Source organism: Zingiber officinale, unplaced genomic scaffold (genome assembly GCF_018446385.1).
Source record: "Zingiber officinale cultivar Zhangliang unplaced genomic scaffold, Zo_v1.1 ctg125, whole genome shotgun sequence".
Classification (NCBI taxonomy): Eukaryota; Viridiplantae; Streptophyta; class Magnoliopsida; order Zingiberales; family Zingiberaceae; genus Zingiber; species Zingiber officinale.
The window spans coordinates 300523-320544 of NW_024589821.1; the positions used below are offsets into that span (position 1 = coordinate 300523).

Below are 20022 nucleotides of genomic sequence, written 5' to 3' on the forward strand. Positions count from 1 at the left end.
TGCGCTCAGGCTTCTTCGGGAGGTCTATATAAGGCCTCCCTTTCTTCACCGGAGGTATGAAAAATCTTGATCTGGAGACCACCTTCTTGTTATTCCTCGCCTGACTTGAGCGTCGGAGGGCCGTCGCCGGGACACCCCTCCCGGCTCGGTTTTGCTGCAGGTTCACCGGAGCACTCGAGGACCCAGCAAGGAGCGCCACATCCCCAGCGTTCGTTGACCCTTGGTTCGAACAGGATCAACATATATGCATAAATAAATTTTGTCCCATTCGGAATCTTCTTCGAAATATTACATCATTATACAATGCATTTCGGTGAAATAATCATTGAATAGATTACGATCAACAACTTCATGATTACGATTGATCATGTTGTGACCAAGAATTGAGCCTCGATGCATGCTTTGGTTGTTTTCTTCGTTGAGATAATTCAAGATAATTTGATTGTCGGTAGAAATTACTTTAACGATCAGTTGTTGTCTTGCACTAAATTGCCTTGCATCAAACATTTGTCATCATCAGAGCTTGAAGATGATAAATTTGATGAACCTTCATTATTGTTATCTATTTTCTAAGATAATTGAATGAATGAGGTACATGCTTGCTCATAGGGTATGCATTTACAATGTGTGTTATATCCACACTTTTTTTTTTATTTTGTACATATGATGTGACCTAACAATGAATATATTTGAACAAAATTACACAGATGATGTGACACAACAATCACAACATTGGGTCAACTTGGGCAGGTGACGTGACCTGACACTAAACACACATTTTTTATGTGCAGGTGACATGACCTAACAATGAACACATTTTAACAAAATTACACAGATGATGTGACATGACAATGATAACATTAGGGCAAGTTGGGCAAGTGACGTGACTTGACACTGAACACATATTTTTTTTATACAGATGACGTGACCTAACAATGAACAAATTTGGACAAAATTGTACAGATGATCTGACACAACAATGACAACATCGGGGCAAGTTAATTAGGTGACGTGACCTATCATTGGTTTGTGTACAGATGATATGACCTAACAATGAACATATTTGGATAAAATTGCACAGATAACATGATATAACAATGACAACATCAAGACAAGTTGGGCAAGTGACGTGACCTGACACTATAATGAACATATTTAGACAAAATTATATAGATGACGTGACATAACAATGATGGTATCAGGGCAAGTTGGACAAGTGACATGAGTTGACATTGAATACACTTTTTTTTTTATATGTGCAGACGACATGACCTAACAAAGAATACATTTGAATAAAATTGCACATATGACATGAAACAACAATGATGACATTGGGACAAGTTGGGCAGGTGTAGTAACTGGACAATTATAACATATGGATAATGTTATGCAGCTGACGTGACATTAAATTTACAAATCTAAATCATTGAATTGTTCTTATTCTTATATCTACCATCGGATCAAAATTTGTATAATTTTATATTCATATTTTTCCCTATATAATGACTTACCAGATTTTGGTATAACACATTTTATGTCAACAATTTTTGTGAGAACATTCTCTGCTAATAAATGAGGTCAACCCTGATGCGGTGATTAGGAGGGGCACCGCCCTGCTAGCACGGTGGAGGTCAAAGTCAATGGGTGGACGGTGTTGGCCGGTTGAGCGAGTCATAGGTCGATCGGGGATTAAGCACCGATCCATCGTCTTTGGCACAAGGAGTAATCAGATCGGCGCTCAAAAGACACGTAGAAGTCGAGCCGAGCGGCTACTCCGCTCAGACTAGCAGCAGGCTAAACATCAGCTGAGCACAAAGACGGTGAACTACCCACCGAGCGACCATCTCACTAGGCACATCAATCGAGCATACGAACAGTGGGCTTCCGGCCCGAACGACCTTTCCGCTTGGCCCGACAACAGACGACGACTTTCAGCCGAGCGGCTATCCCACTCGGCGTGACAACAGACAGTGCAAGGATAGTAGAATTCCGGTCGAGCAGTCATTCCGCTTGACCAAGCAACAGATACAGTAGGATATCTTTCGACATCCTTTTGGGAGCTAGTGCCGCTGGCAGGCGGCATAGTCAAACAGAAGATCGTACGACGGAAGTTTTCACTGTCACCTCAGAGATATGCTCGACCCATTAAGGTACTGTGTTAGGGACACTTTATTAACACATCTTTTCACGAAAAGCTTTGAGATACATGCTTTATACTCATTTGAAAAAGATAACCACTTATGTCATGTTTACCTTCATATTTCACAAAATCCAATTATAGAAATCGACCATTCGAAGGATCGATTTTGGACAAGAATTGATAAAATGTATCATGCAGATCCGAGTTTTGCGCATTGTAGCCGACCATCAAGATCTTTGCAAAAAAAAAAAAAAAAATGCTTCTTATGCATAGTGTAGTATCTAAAATGAAATATTGCATACAATAAATTGAACATGTGAATCCTAGTGGAGTATTTGAACAAAGTATTATAAATTACTATGCGAATATTATTAGCAAAAGACCCGAAATACATAAAGGGTTTCAAATTTGATCATGTCTGAAATATTCTTAAAAACATTGAATAATTTGACACTGACAATATGAATACTACATGCATGAAATCATGATATGAACAACTTGTTAAGATAGCGGTACTACTTCTAATAAATGACCTCCTAGGGTGAAGAAAATAAAAATGAAAAAAAATGATGAACCAATTGTAAAGGTAATTAATATTAATGCTCAACTTGTTGAGTAAATGAATGCAAATACTACTGCTACAACAAAAATGACAGATATTTGTTTTATAAGGAAGAAACCAAATTTTTGTTAAAAAATTTGAACATGATTTCTGACCTGATGATGCTTAAATATATTCGCAATGAACAAATTAGAATTATGCAATATAGTTGCGTATTAAGAAGAAGGATCTCAATTATCTCTAATACCCGGAGAAGGATCACAACTCAATCAATATCAATGTGAAGATCAAGAATCTTATGAATGTTTCCCGTCAATTTCATAATTATTTTAGCGGAACGAGGAATGATTTTTATTTTTTGAATATGAGTATTATAATATTATTAAGTAATTTTAAGTTTACGTACGTTTTATTAGTATCATTTTTTGTAATTGTATGTCTTTAAATTTTTATTAGTAATATTTTAATTTAGTGTCATTACTATTTCTATTTTATATGTCCATGTAATGGGTGATGTATTTTACATTTATGCATATCAAAATTGTTAATATTTTATTATATATATATATATATATTTATTTATTTTTTTATGAAATTAGTGATATAATTTATATATGTAATTATAATTAAAGTATATTAAATAAATTTAAAATAATTTTTTAATAAATTAAATCTTTACAAATATGTATAATAAAATTAAAATATATTACTAAATACACATAATTTAAATTTATAATAAATAATTAATATTACTATAAGTAATGATGATAAAAAAGTAATAATTATAAATTAATTTTTATTTATGATATTTAATAATATATATTATATTTAATTTTCTTAATTATATAATATAGTAAGATTAAAAAAATAGAGGGCCCTCCCTTACCAAAGATGGTGCGGGTGCATGACTTTAGTGCATAGATTAAAATAGTTTGGTGTTATTTCTACTTCATATTTAATATATTAGTGGATTGATTGGAGTTATCTTAATAACTAAAAAAAATTAATGACTAAAAAGAAGGAAGGGACAGAGTATCCACAAGTCTCTTTCCCTTTTCTCTCATTCACATCGAATTTTGATCTAATTTTAACCGGACGATGCAATTGGCGAACCAAACTTATCTACAAGTTAGATCAATTGATGTTAGGGATGGCGATGAATCCGGATTGGGATGAATTTGATTAAATTCGGAACTCGTCCTATCTTTTTTTGGACTCACCCCGTCCCGTCCCGTCCCGTCCCGCGAACTTGATGGGTCGGATCCGGATTAGACATGTTAGATTTGTCATATTTTTATTTTAATTTTTAGAATATAAAATGGAATTTTTTAAAAATCAATTAAACATTAAATTTATTTTTAATATTTATATTAATAATATTTTATAATAAAAAAATATTACCATAAATTAAAATTTATCAATTATTCAATTAAAAATTAATTATTAATTTTTATTTAATTAATAATTAATAAAATAATATTATACGAGACGGATTCGTGTGGCAAAAGGTGATTCGCTCGTTCTCAGCGTCCCCGTCAATTCGTCCCTAGACTAATACGGAGGAAGTAAATCATGGATGACTACTAGCCATTAGTGTAAATAGTCAAGACATGGAAAAAATTATGCTCGATTATACCAAATTTTATTATGAACCTATACCACGGGGATAGTTTTATTATGAATCCGAGTTTTAACCCACCTTATTACCGTCCCTAATTGATCTTCCACCGATTGCTCTTAAGTAAACAACCTGATATTCCATTCATACTAACCTAAATACCTTATATTGAAAAGAAATAACAATTTCGAATGATATATGTTTTTCTTGGACCATTAGCTTTGGGCCACACATAAAAATGTAAATATGCCACCTCATCATTCTAATTCACATGCGTTTTCTATGTGAGGCCCCACGGGTTTGACCCAACTGTAGAGCAGGTAGAAATATGGGGTAAGTGAGAAGATTACGAAATTAAATTGTATTTTTAGCGGGACCAGTAGATTCGGTACCCGCGTCGCGTCAGTGCGTCTCTGACTCGGATCCGTGCGACGGACGGCCAAGAGGCGGTCGACCCGGTCAAAAGTGACCAGAATACCCGAGTAATCGATCTCTCACCGTACGATCGAGAGAGTGAGATCCGCGTCGTCCGCTTCGGCGTGTCCTAGGGGAAGAATCCCACGGGCTGCGGAGCAATCAGGAGCGCGAAATTGCGATCGTGCGGTGATGATTCGACGGCTCCTCCGCGGGGACGCCGTTGAGGGCGGCGTCAGTGAGGGTATAAAAGAAGCAGCAGAAGCTCGTTCTCGAGCAGATTAACATAAAAAGGGCTTCCTTTTTCATCTTCTTCCTCAGAAGTAGCAGGAGGACTAATAGTAGGTGCTAATTTCAGGAAGAGTTAGAAGGTTAGTTTTGCGATTCTTGTATATTTCTCGTGTGTTTTTCTTTTCTTTTCTTTTGTGCAGTGGATTGATGACGAACCCTTGAATCATAGAATTTTTTAATCTTACTCTGTCACTACGACTGTTTCTTTTGGTGAAGAGTTAGAAGGTTACTTTATCGATTCTTGTCTGTTTTCAGGGTTTGCTTTTGTATGGTGGAATTGGTGAGGAATCTGGAGTTATAGTGTTTTCGAATTATTCTCTGTCGGATCTGTGAAAAGTTTTTTTGTAGAATTTTTTTTTAGAATTTGTTGAGCCCTGATGGCTTCGATTGCTTTGAAGTGTGTATTTGACGGTCGTAGGAGAGACTGTGCTACGTATAACCAAAGGGGCTTTGCGGTTTTGGAGTGTGATTGATTGAAGGAGGTAAAGGTTTCAGTTCGGGATTTTTGTGTTTTGAATTTTGACTGCTAGTTTTCTAGATTTCACATGAATTTCATCCACCATGTGGTTTGTATACATGTTAAGGTCTTGTATCCTTTTGTTAAGAATTGGGAAGGGAATGATGCTATCTATGAGTTAACACACATGAATTAAGCTTGATTGTGTTAGTTAGGACCATTTTTGTTAGTGATCTTGTCTGAAATATGTGGAGACTGGCGTACTGGGTAGGTGACCTTGATATTAACAATGCGAAGACTCCAATTTAGAAAAGATGACTCTAAATGGTTTTGCGTGTCCAAAGGTGCGTTAGCAACCCGGCCAAAGAGGAGGTCCCCAGTGCAAATCCTCCGACGCTTAAATCAGTGATCCAATTGAAGGCGATGAACAGTAAATGAACAACGGCTATGAGTATGTAAAGTTGTGTAGCATCGTATACCTATGCCCGTAGATGAAGACCCTCTTTTGTAGTGTTATTGTTTGTTTATGCACGAATCTCAAAGCGCTTCTAAAAAATGACATACCATAAAGATGACCTTTCCCAAAATATATGCACAATCTCTGCGTTTAGCAGGTTGGAAGCTTCTGGTGTACAATTTGCATATAGAATATCCTCTGTCCTCTGTGACACAAAATGACAAAAAGGAATATGAAGCCGTTAGGTTGAGGGACCCACAATATGCTCACCTGACAAGCCAACCGAGTCCTTTGTAAAGCCTGATCGACTATTGCTTGCAAGAGCCACGGGGTTGGATTTAGGGGATGTTGTTGGGGATTCCTTCGCTCGACCTCTTAGTTTAGCCACTAAGTTCGATTAGACCAAGTGTTTAGTTTGTCCGATCAGACTATAGGTCCGTTCGACTGGATAACTCGGCCGGAATAGTTGATCATGGTAGCCCGAGTGATGAAGAGGACTTTGCTCTGGAGGGTACTTACTCAGTTCGGAACTCCAACCATGGTTCGATCGATCAAAGGGTTCGGTCGAATGAAGGGTCTGGTCAGATGACAGCTTGGTTGAGACAATCGTATGCATTGACCCCTAATGCTGACACTCATTGACCTTGACTGCCATGTCAGTCGATCTCCTTGACTTTGACATGACTTAGAGGCTCTACCTTATTCACGGTATCAGTAAGGATTTAGGAGTTTGTGGTACTAAGCCATGTTTATTCCTATAGAAGGATGTAAGTGTTGAGGCAGCATGGGGCTCTCTCCTCCAAGTATGTGCACAGAAATAGGTGAGGGAAATCCCCATGGGACAGGCAGATGGTCATTACATGGGGCGTTGCCACCAAAAGGTCTGGAGGTCAATTCCTGAGAGTGAAATGCTTGTCAAGTTTTTGCTCTCCCCTATTCAATAGTCACTGTTTAGAGGCAAAGTCACCTGTGAGACCGGTTGTGTTGGGCGTTTGGGATTAGTGTATGACTTTTTGCCAATTCTCTCCCTTTGCGGAGTGTTTTTGGGCTTGATCTTTTCTTCACTTTCCCAATTCTCCTCCCTCCTTCCGAGGTTAAACTATTTAATGTGAATATTATTAAACTTAGTTGCTATATATATATATATATATGGAAGATTGCCTTCTTTTATGATGAAACACATTCAATTGTTAGCATTCGATGTGACCCTCTTTCATTTTCCATCAATAATATCATGCTTTTCTTGCTGCTAATTCCTAAAGTAGTTTGTTCTTGTTTGCTATTGTATGTAGGTATTTCATGGATGATTGGTAGTCATCCTAGGCATGGACTTCCGTCGGCCCTATGGATTATACAATGCAGAAATCTCCTGTGAATTGCCTTCACCGAGAAATATAGTGCCTACCGAATGGACATTTGATCCCATCAAAGTAGCTTTTGCTAATGCATTGGACTCCCCTCTTTCTTGCCAATTCGAGTGCAATAATTTCTCAAGGCCGGCCAACAGTCATGATCTGTGGTTAGACTCCATCAGTGCGTTTGAGCAGGAACTTTCCCTAGATCATCTTCAAGCGGGTAACATGGCGACATCAGATTCAGTTTATGTGGCTTCCCATCAGAGCATCAAGCATGCTTTACAAGAGATCGAGATGGTTCTCATGGCGCCCGATAGTGATGAACCAAAAACTAATATTGTCTATGAGACAGATGAAAACAAACAACCCCAGCCTATAAAGCAGTGGTTCTTGACTGATGAGATCCAACCGGATCAGCATCTCTCTGCTATAGCGAATTCAGATCATGAACTCCGTCCGGGGAAGCGTCTTCGAGGGATGAGCAAGCAATCAGATGGTCATGTGGAGCTGCTTCTCAACAAAGAACCAAAAGGTGATGTGAAACAGCTGCTGATCAAGTGTGCCGAAGCCTTATCTGAGAATAAGATGGATGCATTTGAATCATTAGTAGGAGAAGCCCAGAGTCTTGTTTCCATTGGCGGTGAGCCTATCCAACGTCTCGGTGTGTATGTGCTGGAAGGGCTCGCTGCAAGGCAAAAGGTTTCTGGCTCCAACATATACCAAACACTACAGTGTCACCAACCAACTAGCAAGGAACTTCTGTCATACATGCGAATCATGTACGACGTCTGCCCGTTCTTCAAATTTGGATACATGGCCGCCAATGGAGCAATTGCCGATGCGCTAAAGAACGAGAACAAGATCCACATTATAGACTTTCAGATCGCGCAAGGAACCCAATGGATCACTCTGATACAGGCACTAGCCGTAAGACCTGGGGGTCCTCCTCATGTGAGAATAACCGGAATCAATGATCCAGAATCGATGCACGCCCATGGCGATGGATTGCAGCTAGTCGGGAAGATGTTGTCTGACATGTCGAGAAAGTTTAAAATTCCCCTCGAGTTCAAATTGTTTGCTGCACACAGCTCTGTGGTTACCAAGGAGCTGCTGGGCATTAGGCCCGGTGAAGCACTGGCAGTGAACTTCACTCTCCAGCTGCACCACACACCTGATGAAGGCGTGGATGTGAGCAACCCCCGGGATGGATTGCTAAGGATGGTCAAGGGCCTGTCGCCCAAAGTGACAACCTTAGTGGAGCAGGAGTCCAACACCAACACAACGCCATTCCTGACCAGGTTCGTGGAGACACTGGACTACTACTCTGCGATGCTCGAATCGATCGATGTGACGCTGCCGAGGGACAGCAAGGAGAGGATCAATTTGGAGAAGCATTGTTTGGCAAAGGACATAGTGAACATCATTGCTTGTGAAGGGAAGGAGAGGGTAGAAAGGCATGAGCTGCTGGGTAAGTGGAGGTCGAGGTTTACCATGGCAGGTTTTCAGCCTTACCCACTGAGCTCGTATGTGAACTCAGTGATAAAGACTTTGTTAGGATATTACAGAGGTAACTACACATTGGTAGAGAGAGATGGGGCAATGTTGTTGGGGTGGAAGAATAGGAACCTGATCTCAGCTTCTGCTTGGCACTGAGAGGAAGATTCAGTATTTGAAGCAGTGAGGAGCCTGATAATTGTTTATATGTACTCATTTTTTTTTTAAAATAAGTATTCGATGCGGCTGTGGATCTATCTGTTTGCCACAATTATCTTAGAACTAATGAGTAATTGATGAGAGGAAGAATCGTGTTAAACTCATATTTAAGTTCATATCAATTACTCAGCCCCGTCCGAGTTCAAATTGAATTTCAAATTCTCATTCCTGAGTTCACATCAAATACTCATCTGATCGGGAGAGATTGCGATATGTTCGCCTTCGTAAAGTCAACTGTGCATAGAGGCGCGGCGATGAGGATGTTGTAGGGGACGAGGTCGGAGGTGATCGATCATGGCCATCAAAGTTGGCGGATTTGACATAGGTGGTGAGGAGGCCGTTGAAGGACATGGCACGGCTCAGACGAAGCCAAGATTAGGGAGCTTGCGGAAGGTCGACATAATAATAACTTGTGCATTCCTTAATCCGTATGAATTCTAAGAAATTGAAAGAGAATTCTAAACAGGAAATACACAATTTTGAGCATGAATCTAGTTTCAATGTAAAGCATGGCATAACAAAAGAAATACATAAACATACAACAATGTATCTAATTGCAACGGAAGATCCATTGTCATATAAAGCATCGTCCTTCTTGAGGTTTCCAGATCCTACGGAAGAAGAAAAAGCAAAGGGTGGTCTTCTGACGGAACTAGGGTGATGAAGCCAAAATTCTTCGTCAATGGAGAATGAAGAGATGTGTCAAGATAACCTAATTCAACGGGGACTGCACATTTATATAGGATTTGATCATTATTAATGCATAGATGATAACCGATTGGATTAAAGGTTCTACACATTTAATCCACATCTAATAATATAAAATCGAATAAATTTTAGTTAGATCACCTAAACGAATTCGGTTCACATAAATAAATTAAAATCCACCTTAAAAACATAAAATACAACACAAAATCCATTATCCATCCCTGTCATCGTTACAAGAGAATCATTGGCAACCAAAAGTACTTCAGGTTTCATTTCCGATATTCATTCCCTATGGCTTTGATGTTATTAACCACTATCTGAACAATAAGGATGTGTTTGGTTTAAGTTATTACGCATAATTTTAATTATGTGATTATCTATTAATTATATAACTAAGGTTATGGGAAATAAAATATAACCAGAGGATTTTTGGTTCAATTTAAGTAATGCAATAAAATTTTGTTTGTTTGAAGTTTATAGTACATAATCTAGTGTCATATTTTATTTAATTTATTCCAACTATAATTAGAAGTTGATCGATTTAATCAACTAAAGTTTTAATCTAATACATAAGTTCAAAAAAAAAAAACAAACATACCATCATCATCTTCCTCCTCTGCTGCCTCTCTATTGTTGCCGCCCACTTGCTGCTCGTAGGGGTGTAATCGAGCCGAGCCGAGCCGAATTCTTGAATGTTTGAGTTTGACTCGTTTATAATTGAACCGAGCTCGAGCTTTATTTAACAAATATATTCATGGTTCACGAGCTTTTATTGAGCCTAAACAAGTTTAATAAATATAAATTATAAATTTAAATATTCATTAAAAACTAAATTATATATTTAGATAAAATTATAATATTCTTATTAAAATTTATAATTTTATTCTAATAAATAAATTTAATATATTTGTCTATATTTTTAGTTAAAAATTGTAAATTCAATATCAAAACTATTATTTTTTTATTTAAAAGTTGATTAATGAGCTTAACGAATGTGTTCCCGAGCTAACAAGCCAAGTATTGCGAAACTTGAGCTTGGTTTGTTTATATTAAACGTGTTCAAACGAGTTTTTTTCGAATCGAATTTCGAATAACTCACGAGCAACTTGGTTCATTTACACCCCTACTTGTCGCCACTTGCCGCTTGTCGCTACCGCCACACGTTGCTACCATTGTTGGCCGCCGCACTACCACTGCCCACCATCTGCCCACTGCCGTTGCCTACAACTGCCCGTTGTTGCCACCTCCGCCACCCTCTGCCGCTACTACCACCTACGCCATCTAGTGCAACCCATCGCCCACTGTTGTTGTTGCCACCTCCGGTTGCCACGAAGCTTTACGGCGATCTGCATGTGTTTAGGAATGTAGCGCCACTGCCCTGCCATCTTCGCACCGCCCCTTTGCCAATCTGGCACCCAAGGGCGTGCCAGTACTGGCCCAGTGCAGCCCAGCAATTTTTAACACCCTAATTAAGTTCCTAATCCCTAGTTTTTTTTCACTGCCCAGTGCAGGTGAACACATCAACCCCAGTGCAAGCATGTAACCCAACGATTTTTTCGCCGCCCTCCTCCTCTGGCACGACGGACACATTGAGGCAGTGATCGTCACCACCTTCCCTCCTTCAGCACATCATCTCCTTCTTCAACTGTCGGTTCTCCTCGCTCAGCCTCTTGCAATACCTTTACAAGCACTGATAAGTGGTAATCTCCGTCTACATCTTCGTCTTCTTCGTCCTTCGTCAAAATCCAAACTTTCCATCAATTTCACCTAAGACTAAGAATCTCTCCTTTTTTTCCCTCTCCAAATCAATCGAAATAGGGGGACACGAAAATGAATTGGGCACGGGGCACCTCGCCTGGCTCTCCTATTCTAGAACAGCAATTTCCACTTTTTTTTTAATGATTTGTGAATTCTTTGGTTCCTTCGTCTTCCTTGCTTCACCCTTATGAGAATTCTGTGGCTCTTAGAGTCTATTGTGTGAGTTTAGTCTTGACGATATGGGGATCGCCGTGTGTGATGAATTTACCAGTAGAGATTGTTCTTCATAGAATCATAGTCACTTTGCCCTAATTTTTTTTAGGAAAGTTGTTTCCGACCTAGGTTAAATTTCTGAAAATTTTTAAAAATTCTATCAATCTAAATGCGATACTCATTATTATTTGTGATTGTTGTGGTTGAAAAAAAAAGTGGAAGGTCCTAAGTTTACTTCTAAATTCCCACATTTGTTCCCTTTTTAAGTCCTTTATTTTTGTTTTTGATTCAGACACTTCAAGTTTCAGCATAACACTGGATTTTACATGTAGGCAGTGGACTTCTTTTTATCTTAAAGTGACAAATCATGACCTCACAGGTAATTTTAGATTTGTAGTTGTGATTTTATTTGAAATTATTTAAAATTTTAAATTATCTGAAAATTATGATTATACTAGGGAATGATGTGATATTATAAATTGAGTTATTATTGCGTTTGAGTTTGTCATAAAATGAATAATATGATTGAGTTTGTTATAATTGATTGGTAGTTGTTTTTTGTTTTTAAGTTATAAATAATTAATTTGTAGTTATTTTTTTTCTTAGGCTATAAATGGAACACCAACAACCTTCAAATAAAAAGCCAAAAACATTCCTGTCATTTTTTAGGAAAAGAGATGATTAATCTGAATATGATAATCAATTGCAATGTGATATACCTCTTAGACCAACAGTTGGATCCTCTACTTCCGATTTACAACCTCATTTTGTATCTAGGCCAATAGAACAAAGAGAAGAAGAATTTGATATTTCTTCTATTGAACGAGATCCAGGATTACGAAAATTGATTTGTGAATACTCTGTTAATGAGCGGGATGAGATCAGAAGAGCATATATCAAAGCAGGGCCTTATCAACCCAAACTTGTTGAGTATCCAAGAACAAAAATTGGAAAGCAAAACCATCGATTTCAATATGTTTGGTTCAAACAATTTCCTTGGCTAGAATATTCACCTTCAAAGGACAAAGCATATTGTTTTCCATGCTTTCTTTTTGAGAATACAAGTAATCCAATGGCCCATTTTCACTGAGATTTGAATTTATATTTGTGTTGTTTTTGATGGAAAATATCTTAGAAACCACTGACATTCTTTGTCAAGCTCTACAAAATAAATCACAAGACATTGTGAATGTTTTAAAATTTGTCTCAACCACAAAAGTCATCCTTCTAAAATTTAGAGAAGATGGTTGGGATGAATTTTTTGAGAAAGTAAAGACTTTTTGTGAACGACATAATATTGAGATGCCTGATATGAGCTGTGGTTATAAAGTTAATCATTATTGTCAACAACAGGACCATGTCACAGTTGAGCATCATTATCACTATGATATTTTTAATGCTGCAATAGATTTTCAAGTGATGGAACTAAATTGTAGATTCGGTGAGGCAACAATGGAACTTCTTGCTCTTTGTTCAGCTTTGGATCCTATTGATTCATTTAAAAAATTTAATATGGGCAATATTTGCAAGCTTGCATCAAAATTTTATCCGGCTGATTTTACTCAACAAGAAATGCATGCTTTGAGAGTTGAATTGGAACACTATCAACTCGACATAGTTTGTGATCGTGAGTTTCAATAAATTTCTACTCTTTCTGCATTATATAGAGAAATGATTGTGTCCAAAAAGCCTGAGAGTTATGTTATGATTCAGATATTGATTCGTCTTGTCTTGACTCTTCCTGTATCAACTGCAACGGCAAAGAGAGCCTTTTCATCCATGAAATTTCTCAAAATGACACGTTGCAACAAGATGGATGATGATTTACTTTCCGATTGCATGATTCTCTACATAGAACGACAATTGTATGAGAAAATAGACTTGGAATCAGTAATAGATGAGTTTTATACTCTAAAATCTCGTTGAGCACAGCTTAAGTAGATATTGAAGTATTTTGTATGAAATTTGAACTATGTAAAAGGATATTGATATATAAATGTTATATGTTTGTTAAATGTTTAGTATACATGTATATTTTATTATTGTCGTAATTTAGCCTTGGGCATTTGAAGACCCTGGCTACGCCATTGCTGGCACCGCATGCCGCCCACTGCCACCGACCGTCGCCCACTATTGTCGCCGACCACTACCACCTCCGACCACCTCTCCACCACACGTCACATGAAGCTTCATAGCAAACCTCCGTACCACATCACCCTATTGTTCTCCGATCCTTCCGAGGGTAATTTTAGAATTTTTTTTTTAACTTCTGGAATTGAGAAAAATCTTAGATGACCAATGGTTTTTTGATTCCGAATTCGATGCCGAGATTAATGAGGTTTGCTGACGTTTCAATATCGAGAATTCAGAAAAACTTGGAACTAAACACAGTTATTCTAAATTACCATAGATAAATAATCTTGGTTATCTATAATATTCCTTAACCAAACACGTTCTATGAGTGCATTGGTATCCCCTTACAAATTATGTAATCCCGGTAAAAGTAATTGCCCTGTGCAATAACTTTTTTATAAGGTAAGTGCTCATCTCTAAGTCCAAATAGTTGGAACAATCAATTCCTGCAGCAACAAGGTCTCGAGGAGCTGGAACAACAGCTAAGCTATTGCAAAAAAAGTAAGTGATGAACAACATTTCAAAGAAACCCGGCGATGTCGGAGCTCCAGCAGGAAATCCGTTAAAAACCGTATGGGCAAACGGGTACTATCTCACACCTTATCGGCTCCAATATTTAAACCCACACGAATCATCTGCCAATACTTCCTGATATTGGATTACTTAAATGTCTATAATGCCCCTACAATTGTCCATATTTCACCATCCAAGGGCTTGTTGTTTCCGTAGATATTGAGTCGACCTGAGGGCAAAAAAAAAACCATGTCCTCACTTACCTCCGTTTTGATCCCTCTCTGTCATCGCGACAAACCCTCGTCGCTGGAGCGATTTCCACTACATGCGTCCGAAAATCTAGATTTCGATTCATTCTGGTCCCATGGATCTCGGAGGCGGAGTGGATTTCTCGACGGCGGCGGCGGCGGCGAGATTAGCGGCGTCGAACTTGTCGAGTTGGTGGGACGAGATCAACGAGTCGCCCAAGTGGCAGGACGGCGTGTTCTACTTTCTCTGCGCCGCATACGCACTCGTCTCCTACGCCGCCCTGGTTACGATCCTTTTCCTTCACTTGTTCGCTGTATATTTACTTTTTTTCTTCTCGATTTTTCCATGTTTAAGTTGGTAATTTGTCGCTGGTTGGCTGAATCTTCGCTGTCTTTCTGTGTTTGAACATTATAATATGAGTTTGATGCTGAACTATACAGACCAAACAAGTTATTTATGAAAGAAATTAATTTATGTTTAGTTTGATCTTACCATCTACATCTTTGGTTGCCTGTATTATTACTATATTATGCTTTATAGGGAGATTTGAGAAATTGCTATAACAGTTAGAGGTTGGTTTTTAATATTACTCTATCCACCGCCGCTGATACTAGAATTTCGGGAAAGTAGACACAGGAATGCTTTATTTAAGGGCCAGTAAAATGTTTTCGTAGAATAATATTTTCCGGACTTTCCAGTGTTTGGTGTAATGTAAATCATAGTGTGGAAAATTTTCTGTTGGTCAACAGAAAATATGAGCACTTTGTTGGAGGTCAAAGCCGATGCTGGCGTGCTACTCCAGTCTCCACCCTTGTTTATAAGGCCACCTTTGCCCTCCTTCCTCATTCCACGAGCCCCATCTTCTGTCCGTCATCTATCAGAAGTCTCCTTTTTCCTTTTCAGCAAGCCCCTCCTCCGCCCTTTATTTTTCCCCACTGTGCTCAACGGAAGGGGGGAATTATTTCCCATGGTGCGCCATAGAAAATGCTCCTTTCTTATGTTTAGCAATTTTTGAGGAAAAATATTTTACACTGACATAATATTTTACGTGAAATGAACAGTGCCTAGCTAAGATTTTTTTTTTACTTCAGAGACTTGTATGGATTTCTAAAACTGCATAAAGTTTCAAATCCTTTATTAACATCAGAAGTGCTAACAAGCACCTTTTTGTAGTGTCAACTGACACTACTCATTTAGTTGCCTGTAAATATGATTTTCTCTCGTGAAATATCTGTTATGGAATTAACTTTGTCTAAGATTCACTAGATTCGTATTTATGTTAGGAACTGATTTCATAAACTTCTTGCGGTTTCAGGTTCAGTTGATTAGAATCCAATTACGTGTACCCCAATATGGTTGGACCGCTCAGAAGGTTTTCCATTTTATGAATTTGATTGTGAATGGAGGTGAGCAAACAACATGATCACTTATCTAACATATAAGACCTTGCCACTATATAAGTGCTCATACATTAATCTTTGTACAGTGCGTGCATTTGAATTTGGATTTCACACGCAAGTATTTCTATTCAGGCCCAAGGTAAATGCATTGGAAGATAGTCTGGAATTCTATTTACCATAAGCGAAACTATAATTAAAATTTTTTGAATCACTCACATTGAATCATAGTGGGTCACATATAATTATCTGTTTTGTTATAGCCTGATTGTCCAAGCCTTCAAGGTAATGGTGTAAGTTAAATTTTGCTGCTAAAGAGAATGTGAAAATAAAAGCAAATAAAACTAACTAGAAAGTATCACTGGCAGCCTAAGATTTTATCAATTTGAAATTCCCAGTATGAATCTTCAAGTTTATTTTAACAAAGTCCTTTAAAAAATGTTAGCTGTGGTGTAAAACATTCATTACTTGAGAAAAATATGGTCATAACATAGACATTGATTTTGAAAAGTCTTATGGTCAAGGGGTTTTGATATCTGAACATCAATTACAATCCTCTAGTTCTTCTGGGTATGATTGAATAATTATGTATTCAGTATCACATCTTGCAGGTATGTTTTCTTTGTTAGTTCATAGCTATTTTATGACTTGTGTAACATAAATACCATGGGTGATGTTTGATGAGATACAAAAGAGATAAACATATTTACTTTGATTAGCAATCAATTTAATGTTTTTCTTTGTTATTCTAGGTATTTACTATAGCTCTACTGGATCTTCCAAGTCTGTTTTTCTTCTCTACGTATACACTGCTTGTGTTGTTCTGGGCGGAAATATACAATCAGGTAAGTTAGAGGAGCATCTCAATCATCCATATGAAAATGTATTGTGTTGGTAGCATATGGCTAAAATCGATAAGATTTTATTTTCTTGAATTTTTCAGGCTAGAAATTTCTCAACAGACAAAATAAGGATTGCGTACATTTGCATCAATACTGCCATTTATATTTTCCAGGTTTGCCTTTTCCTTCTCTCAGTCATTCCCTAACTTAATTTTCTTGTAAATTTTTGATTTTTTTTATCATGTTGCTTTGGTCTATGAATATTATTTATTTATTAAGATAGTTGAGGAGAATAATAGACAATAGAATTTATATATTAATTTTACTGATTGTAAAAAACTCATGTTAGAATGTCTATGTTTAATTTTTCTGAATTTATATAGAGTGCCTTGTAAAACAATCACAAAGTCTTTAAAAATTTTAAATAAATTAGATGCATATGAGTGGTTGACTCACTTACCACTCACATTCTACATCTAGTCGTATTTTTTTTATAATAGAAATTTAACTCAATAAAACACTTTTGCTCCATTTTTTATATTCCGATCAAATGCAAAAATAAATAAACTACTTTCTTTGAGAAATGTTTCAATTTGCTTTGAAGTAAATGATGGTTAGGTGGTCTTTGCTATGTTTTGCAATAATTCAATGTGGATTTTGTAATGGATAAGTTTTCATTAGTTTCTCTTAAAAATGTTGTGGAAGTTAAGCGACTCATGAGAAAAAAAACTGAAGCGCCTAATCAGAACAAAGTTGTTACTGCAATTCATTTTGGTTATCTACAATGGATCAGGTGTGTATCTGGGTATACTTGTTGTTAAGTTACAGCAGCATAGTAGATTCATTGGGGAAAATCTTTATAGCAGGTAATCTAATCTAGCTATCCTTTCTTTTTCCTCCTTTGATCCAATTTTTATAATTGTGGTTATGCTTCTGTAATTTCAGTGGTTTCATTCATAGCTGCACTTGGATTTGCGATTTTTGGTGGCAGGTAATTATTTATATATTTTCTTTTTGAACATCTTGATCAGTGCGAGTAGCAATGTGCATTATTTATGTCTGTTTATGTGTTTCTGGATAGGCTGTTTTGCATGCTGCGGCGATTCCCAATTGAATCAAAAGGGAGGAGAAAGAAACTTCATGAGGTATTTATTGATGCTTAAATTGGGTTTCAATATTTCTAAAAATGTATGAAAAGCATTGCCTTTTGTCAATCTTTTCAGTCGTCATAAGAAAGACGCCATAAGAAAGAGCAACCAGTTTTGTAAAAGTATTTGCTTATATTGTTATTTGATAAACCACACAAAATAAGAAGTTAAACAGATGGACTCTCAGCTTGGATAGTATCCAGAAGCTCTTGATTTTTTTTTTTTTGGGAAAATAATTACTTTTTTCTCTTTTTTTCTGCATAGAGGAAAATCATAATTGCTATCTAAATACGAGGCTTAAAGTTTTGTTCTGAGCTGAATTTAGTCTCTGTTAGAACAAAATAAGGAGGTGGGTGTGGGACCATGGAGGGTTAGAATGAAGAAGAGTTCGCATATTTTGGATGGCTAAGGAATCATGTTAAGGTTATTGGGTTAGGTGTTAATCTTTTCAGGTTTAGGCCGTAGCCTTTGTTTCACACCTCTCTCGTTTCATTGCATCCTGAAGAGGAGAAGTAGACCAACATCAGCAGGCGACAGTGAGCAATGGCAAGGGATTTGTGCTTGAGCTATGTATCACCTGTGTTAGTTCCATTTCAGTTTCAGTCAGAATGATATGTTTCATCTATGACAGTTGAAAAGGAATGGCCTTCAAACCATATGTGAATATGTTAGTGTTATGTGTTTTAGATTCCTAACTGTTCAAATCAGCTCAATGGCATCAAAAACTGGCTCAAGCAAGGCGCAACCATAGTTTGGGACAAAAACATTGTCACTAGGTCTTGCCTAGTCTTCCTATGAATACATGCCTTAGATCAGCAATGAAATGATATTTATGATAGCCTTTTTATTGTCCGGAACTGAGCTCACTTTACTGGATGCTAACGCCAGCAATTCATATCAGCACCAACATATGATTTCCCACTGATCAGGAATGTGAAATCTGATGCAGGTTGGATCTGTCACAGGCATATGTTTTGCATGTTTTCTTATCCGATGCATTGTGGTGAGTTGATGATAAATTTTGGGCCTTATTCGTTTCATTGTTCTGAAAAATGTCCATAAATGAATGCATAATGCTGCTTGGAGTGCCACATTTGAAAAAAATGTATCCATCTTTTCTCTTTGTAGGTTGGACTGTCTGCATTCAACTCAAACGCCTCTCTGGAGGTTTTGGATCATCCCATTCTAGACCTTGTATATTACATGGTATGTTTACTTTATTAGTTTCATAAATTAGCTCATGGTGATATCCTTCTAATACTGTGATTCTCGATGTGTTTATTCAGCTTATATTCATATCAATCTAGTACTGTGATTCTTTTTTGATGCGGTATGTTAATAAGGCTCTTTTGTGAATTTGCTTATGGCCGAATCAATCTAATACTTGATTCTTCATTGACGTGATATGTTTAACACGTTTGTTTTGTCAATATGCTTATGACCAAATCCATCTAAGACTATATATTTTTTTTACTATATTCTTTTTGACATGATATATTTAATACATTAGTTTCGAAAAATAGATTATGATCATATACATCTAATATTGTGATTCTCCTTTTCAATTGGTATGCCACATACGTTGGTCTCATAAATTAGCATACGATCACATCTATCTAACACTGTGATTCTTGTTTTGATAGCTGACTGAGATACTCCCCTCAGCGCTTGTGCTGTACATACTTCGTAGGCTACCTCCAAAGCGAGTGTCAACGCAATACCACCCTATCCAATAGTGGAGGAGCTAAATAATATTTTGAGCTTGGCATTGTGGGCTTCTGTTTATATTGGGGACAATAAAACGAAGGAGATGGTGAACAGTATTTAATTTGTTATTGCTTTTCCATTATATCTCTGGATCCTTGATTCTTGAATGATAACTAATGATCCTCCGTGTTGATCCTGGGACGGATTGACAGGACGCTGGGGCAAGCGTATTCGTCTTTTGCCACCATAACTTATGATCAATTTTTTTTTGTTAAATTATATATATATATATATATACACCATTTGAGAGATTTGTTCTCGACAAAAACAATTATTTCTTGCTATTG

General features: G+C 37.2%; 2 protein-coding genes across 2 annotated transcripts; both read left to right on the plus strand.

The window, feature by feature from the left end:
• The first annotated feature begins 4958 nt into the window (after positions 1-4958).
• Positions 4959-9493, plus strand: LOC122035859 (chitin-inducible gibberellin-responsive protein 1-like). The gene is made up of 2 exons (XM_042595000.1): positions 4959-5105; positions 7232-9493. The coding sequence occupies exon 2, from the start codon at positions 7265-7267 to the stop codon at positions 8945-8947; it is 1683 nt and encodes a 560-aa protein (XP_042450934.1). The 5' UTR covers positions 4959-5105; positions 7232-7264; the 3' UTR covers positions 8948-9493.
• A 5093-nt stretch (positions 9494-14586) lies between these two features.
• Positions 14587-19886, plus strand: LOC122035889 (tobamovirus multiplication protein 1-like). Its single transcript, XM_042595038.1, has 11 exons — positions 14587-14864; positions 15897-15987; positions 16068-16120; positions 16731-16823; positions 16922-16993; positions 17614-17686; positions 17766-17811; positions 17902-17965; positions 18918-18971; positions 19097-19174; positions 19612-19886. The coding sequence occupies exons 1-11, from the start codon at positions 14697-14699 to the stop codon at positions 19702-19704; spliced, it is 885 nt and encodes a 294-aa protein (XP_042450972.1). The 5' UTR covers positions 14587-14696; the 3' UTR covers positions 19705-19886.
• The last annotated feature ends 136 nt before the right edge of the window (positions 19887-20022 follow it).

Excerpts from the sequence above, each read along its gene's own strand:
- LOC122035889 (XM_042595038.1), top strand. The coding sequence starts at position 14,697 with ATGGATCTCGGAGGCGGAGTGGATTTCTCGACGGCGGCGGCGGCGGCG. Across the intron at positions 16,824-16,921 it reads GGGCGGAAATATACAATCAG|GCTAGAAATTTCTCAACAGA; the intron begins GTAAGTTAGAGG and ends TGAATTTTTCAG. Across the intron at positions 17,966-18,917 it reads GGAGAAAGAAACTTCATGAG|GTTGGATCTGTCACAGGCAT; the intron begins GTATTTATTGAT and ends AATCTGATGCAG.
- LOC122035859 (XM_042595000.1), top strand. The coding sequence starts at position 7,265 with ATGGACTTCCGTCGGCCCTATGGATTATACAATGCAGAAATCTCCTGT.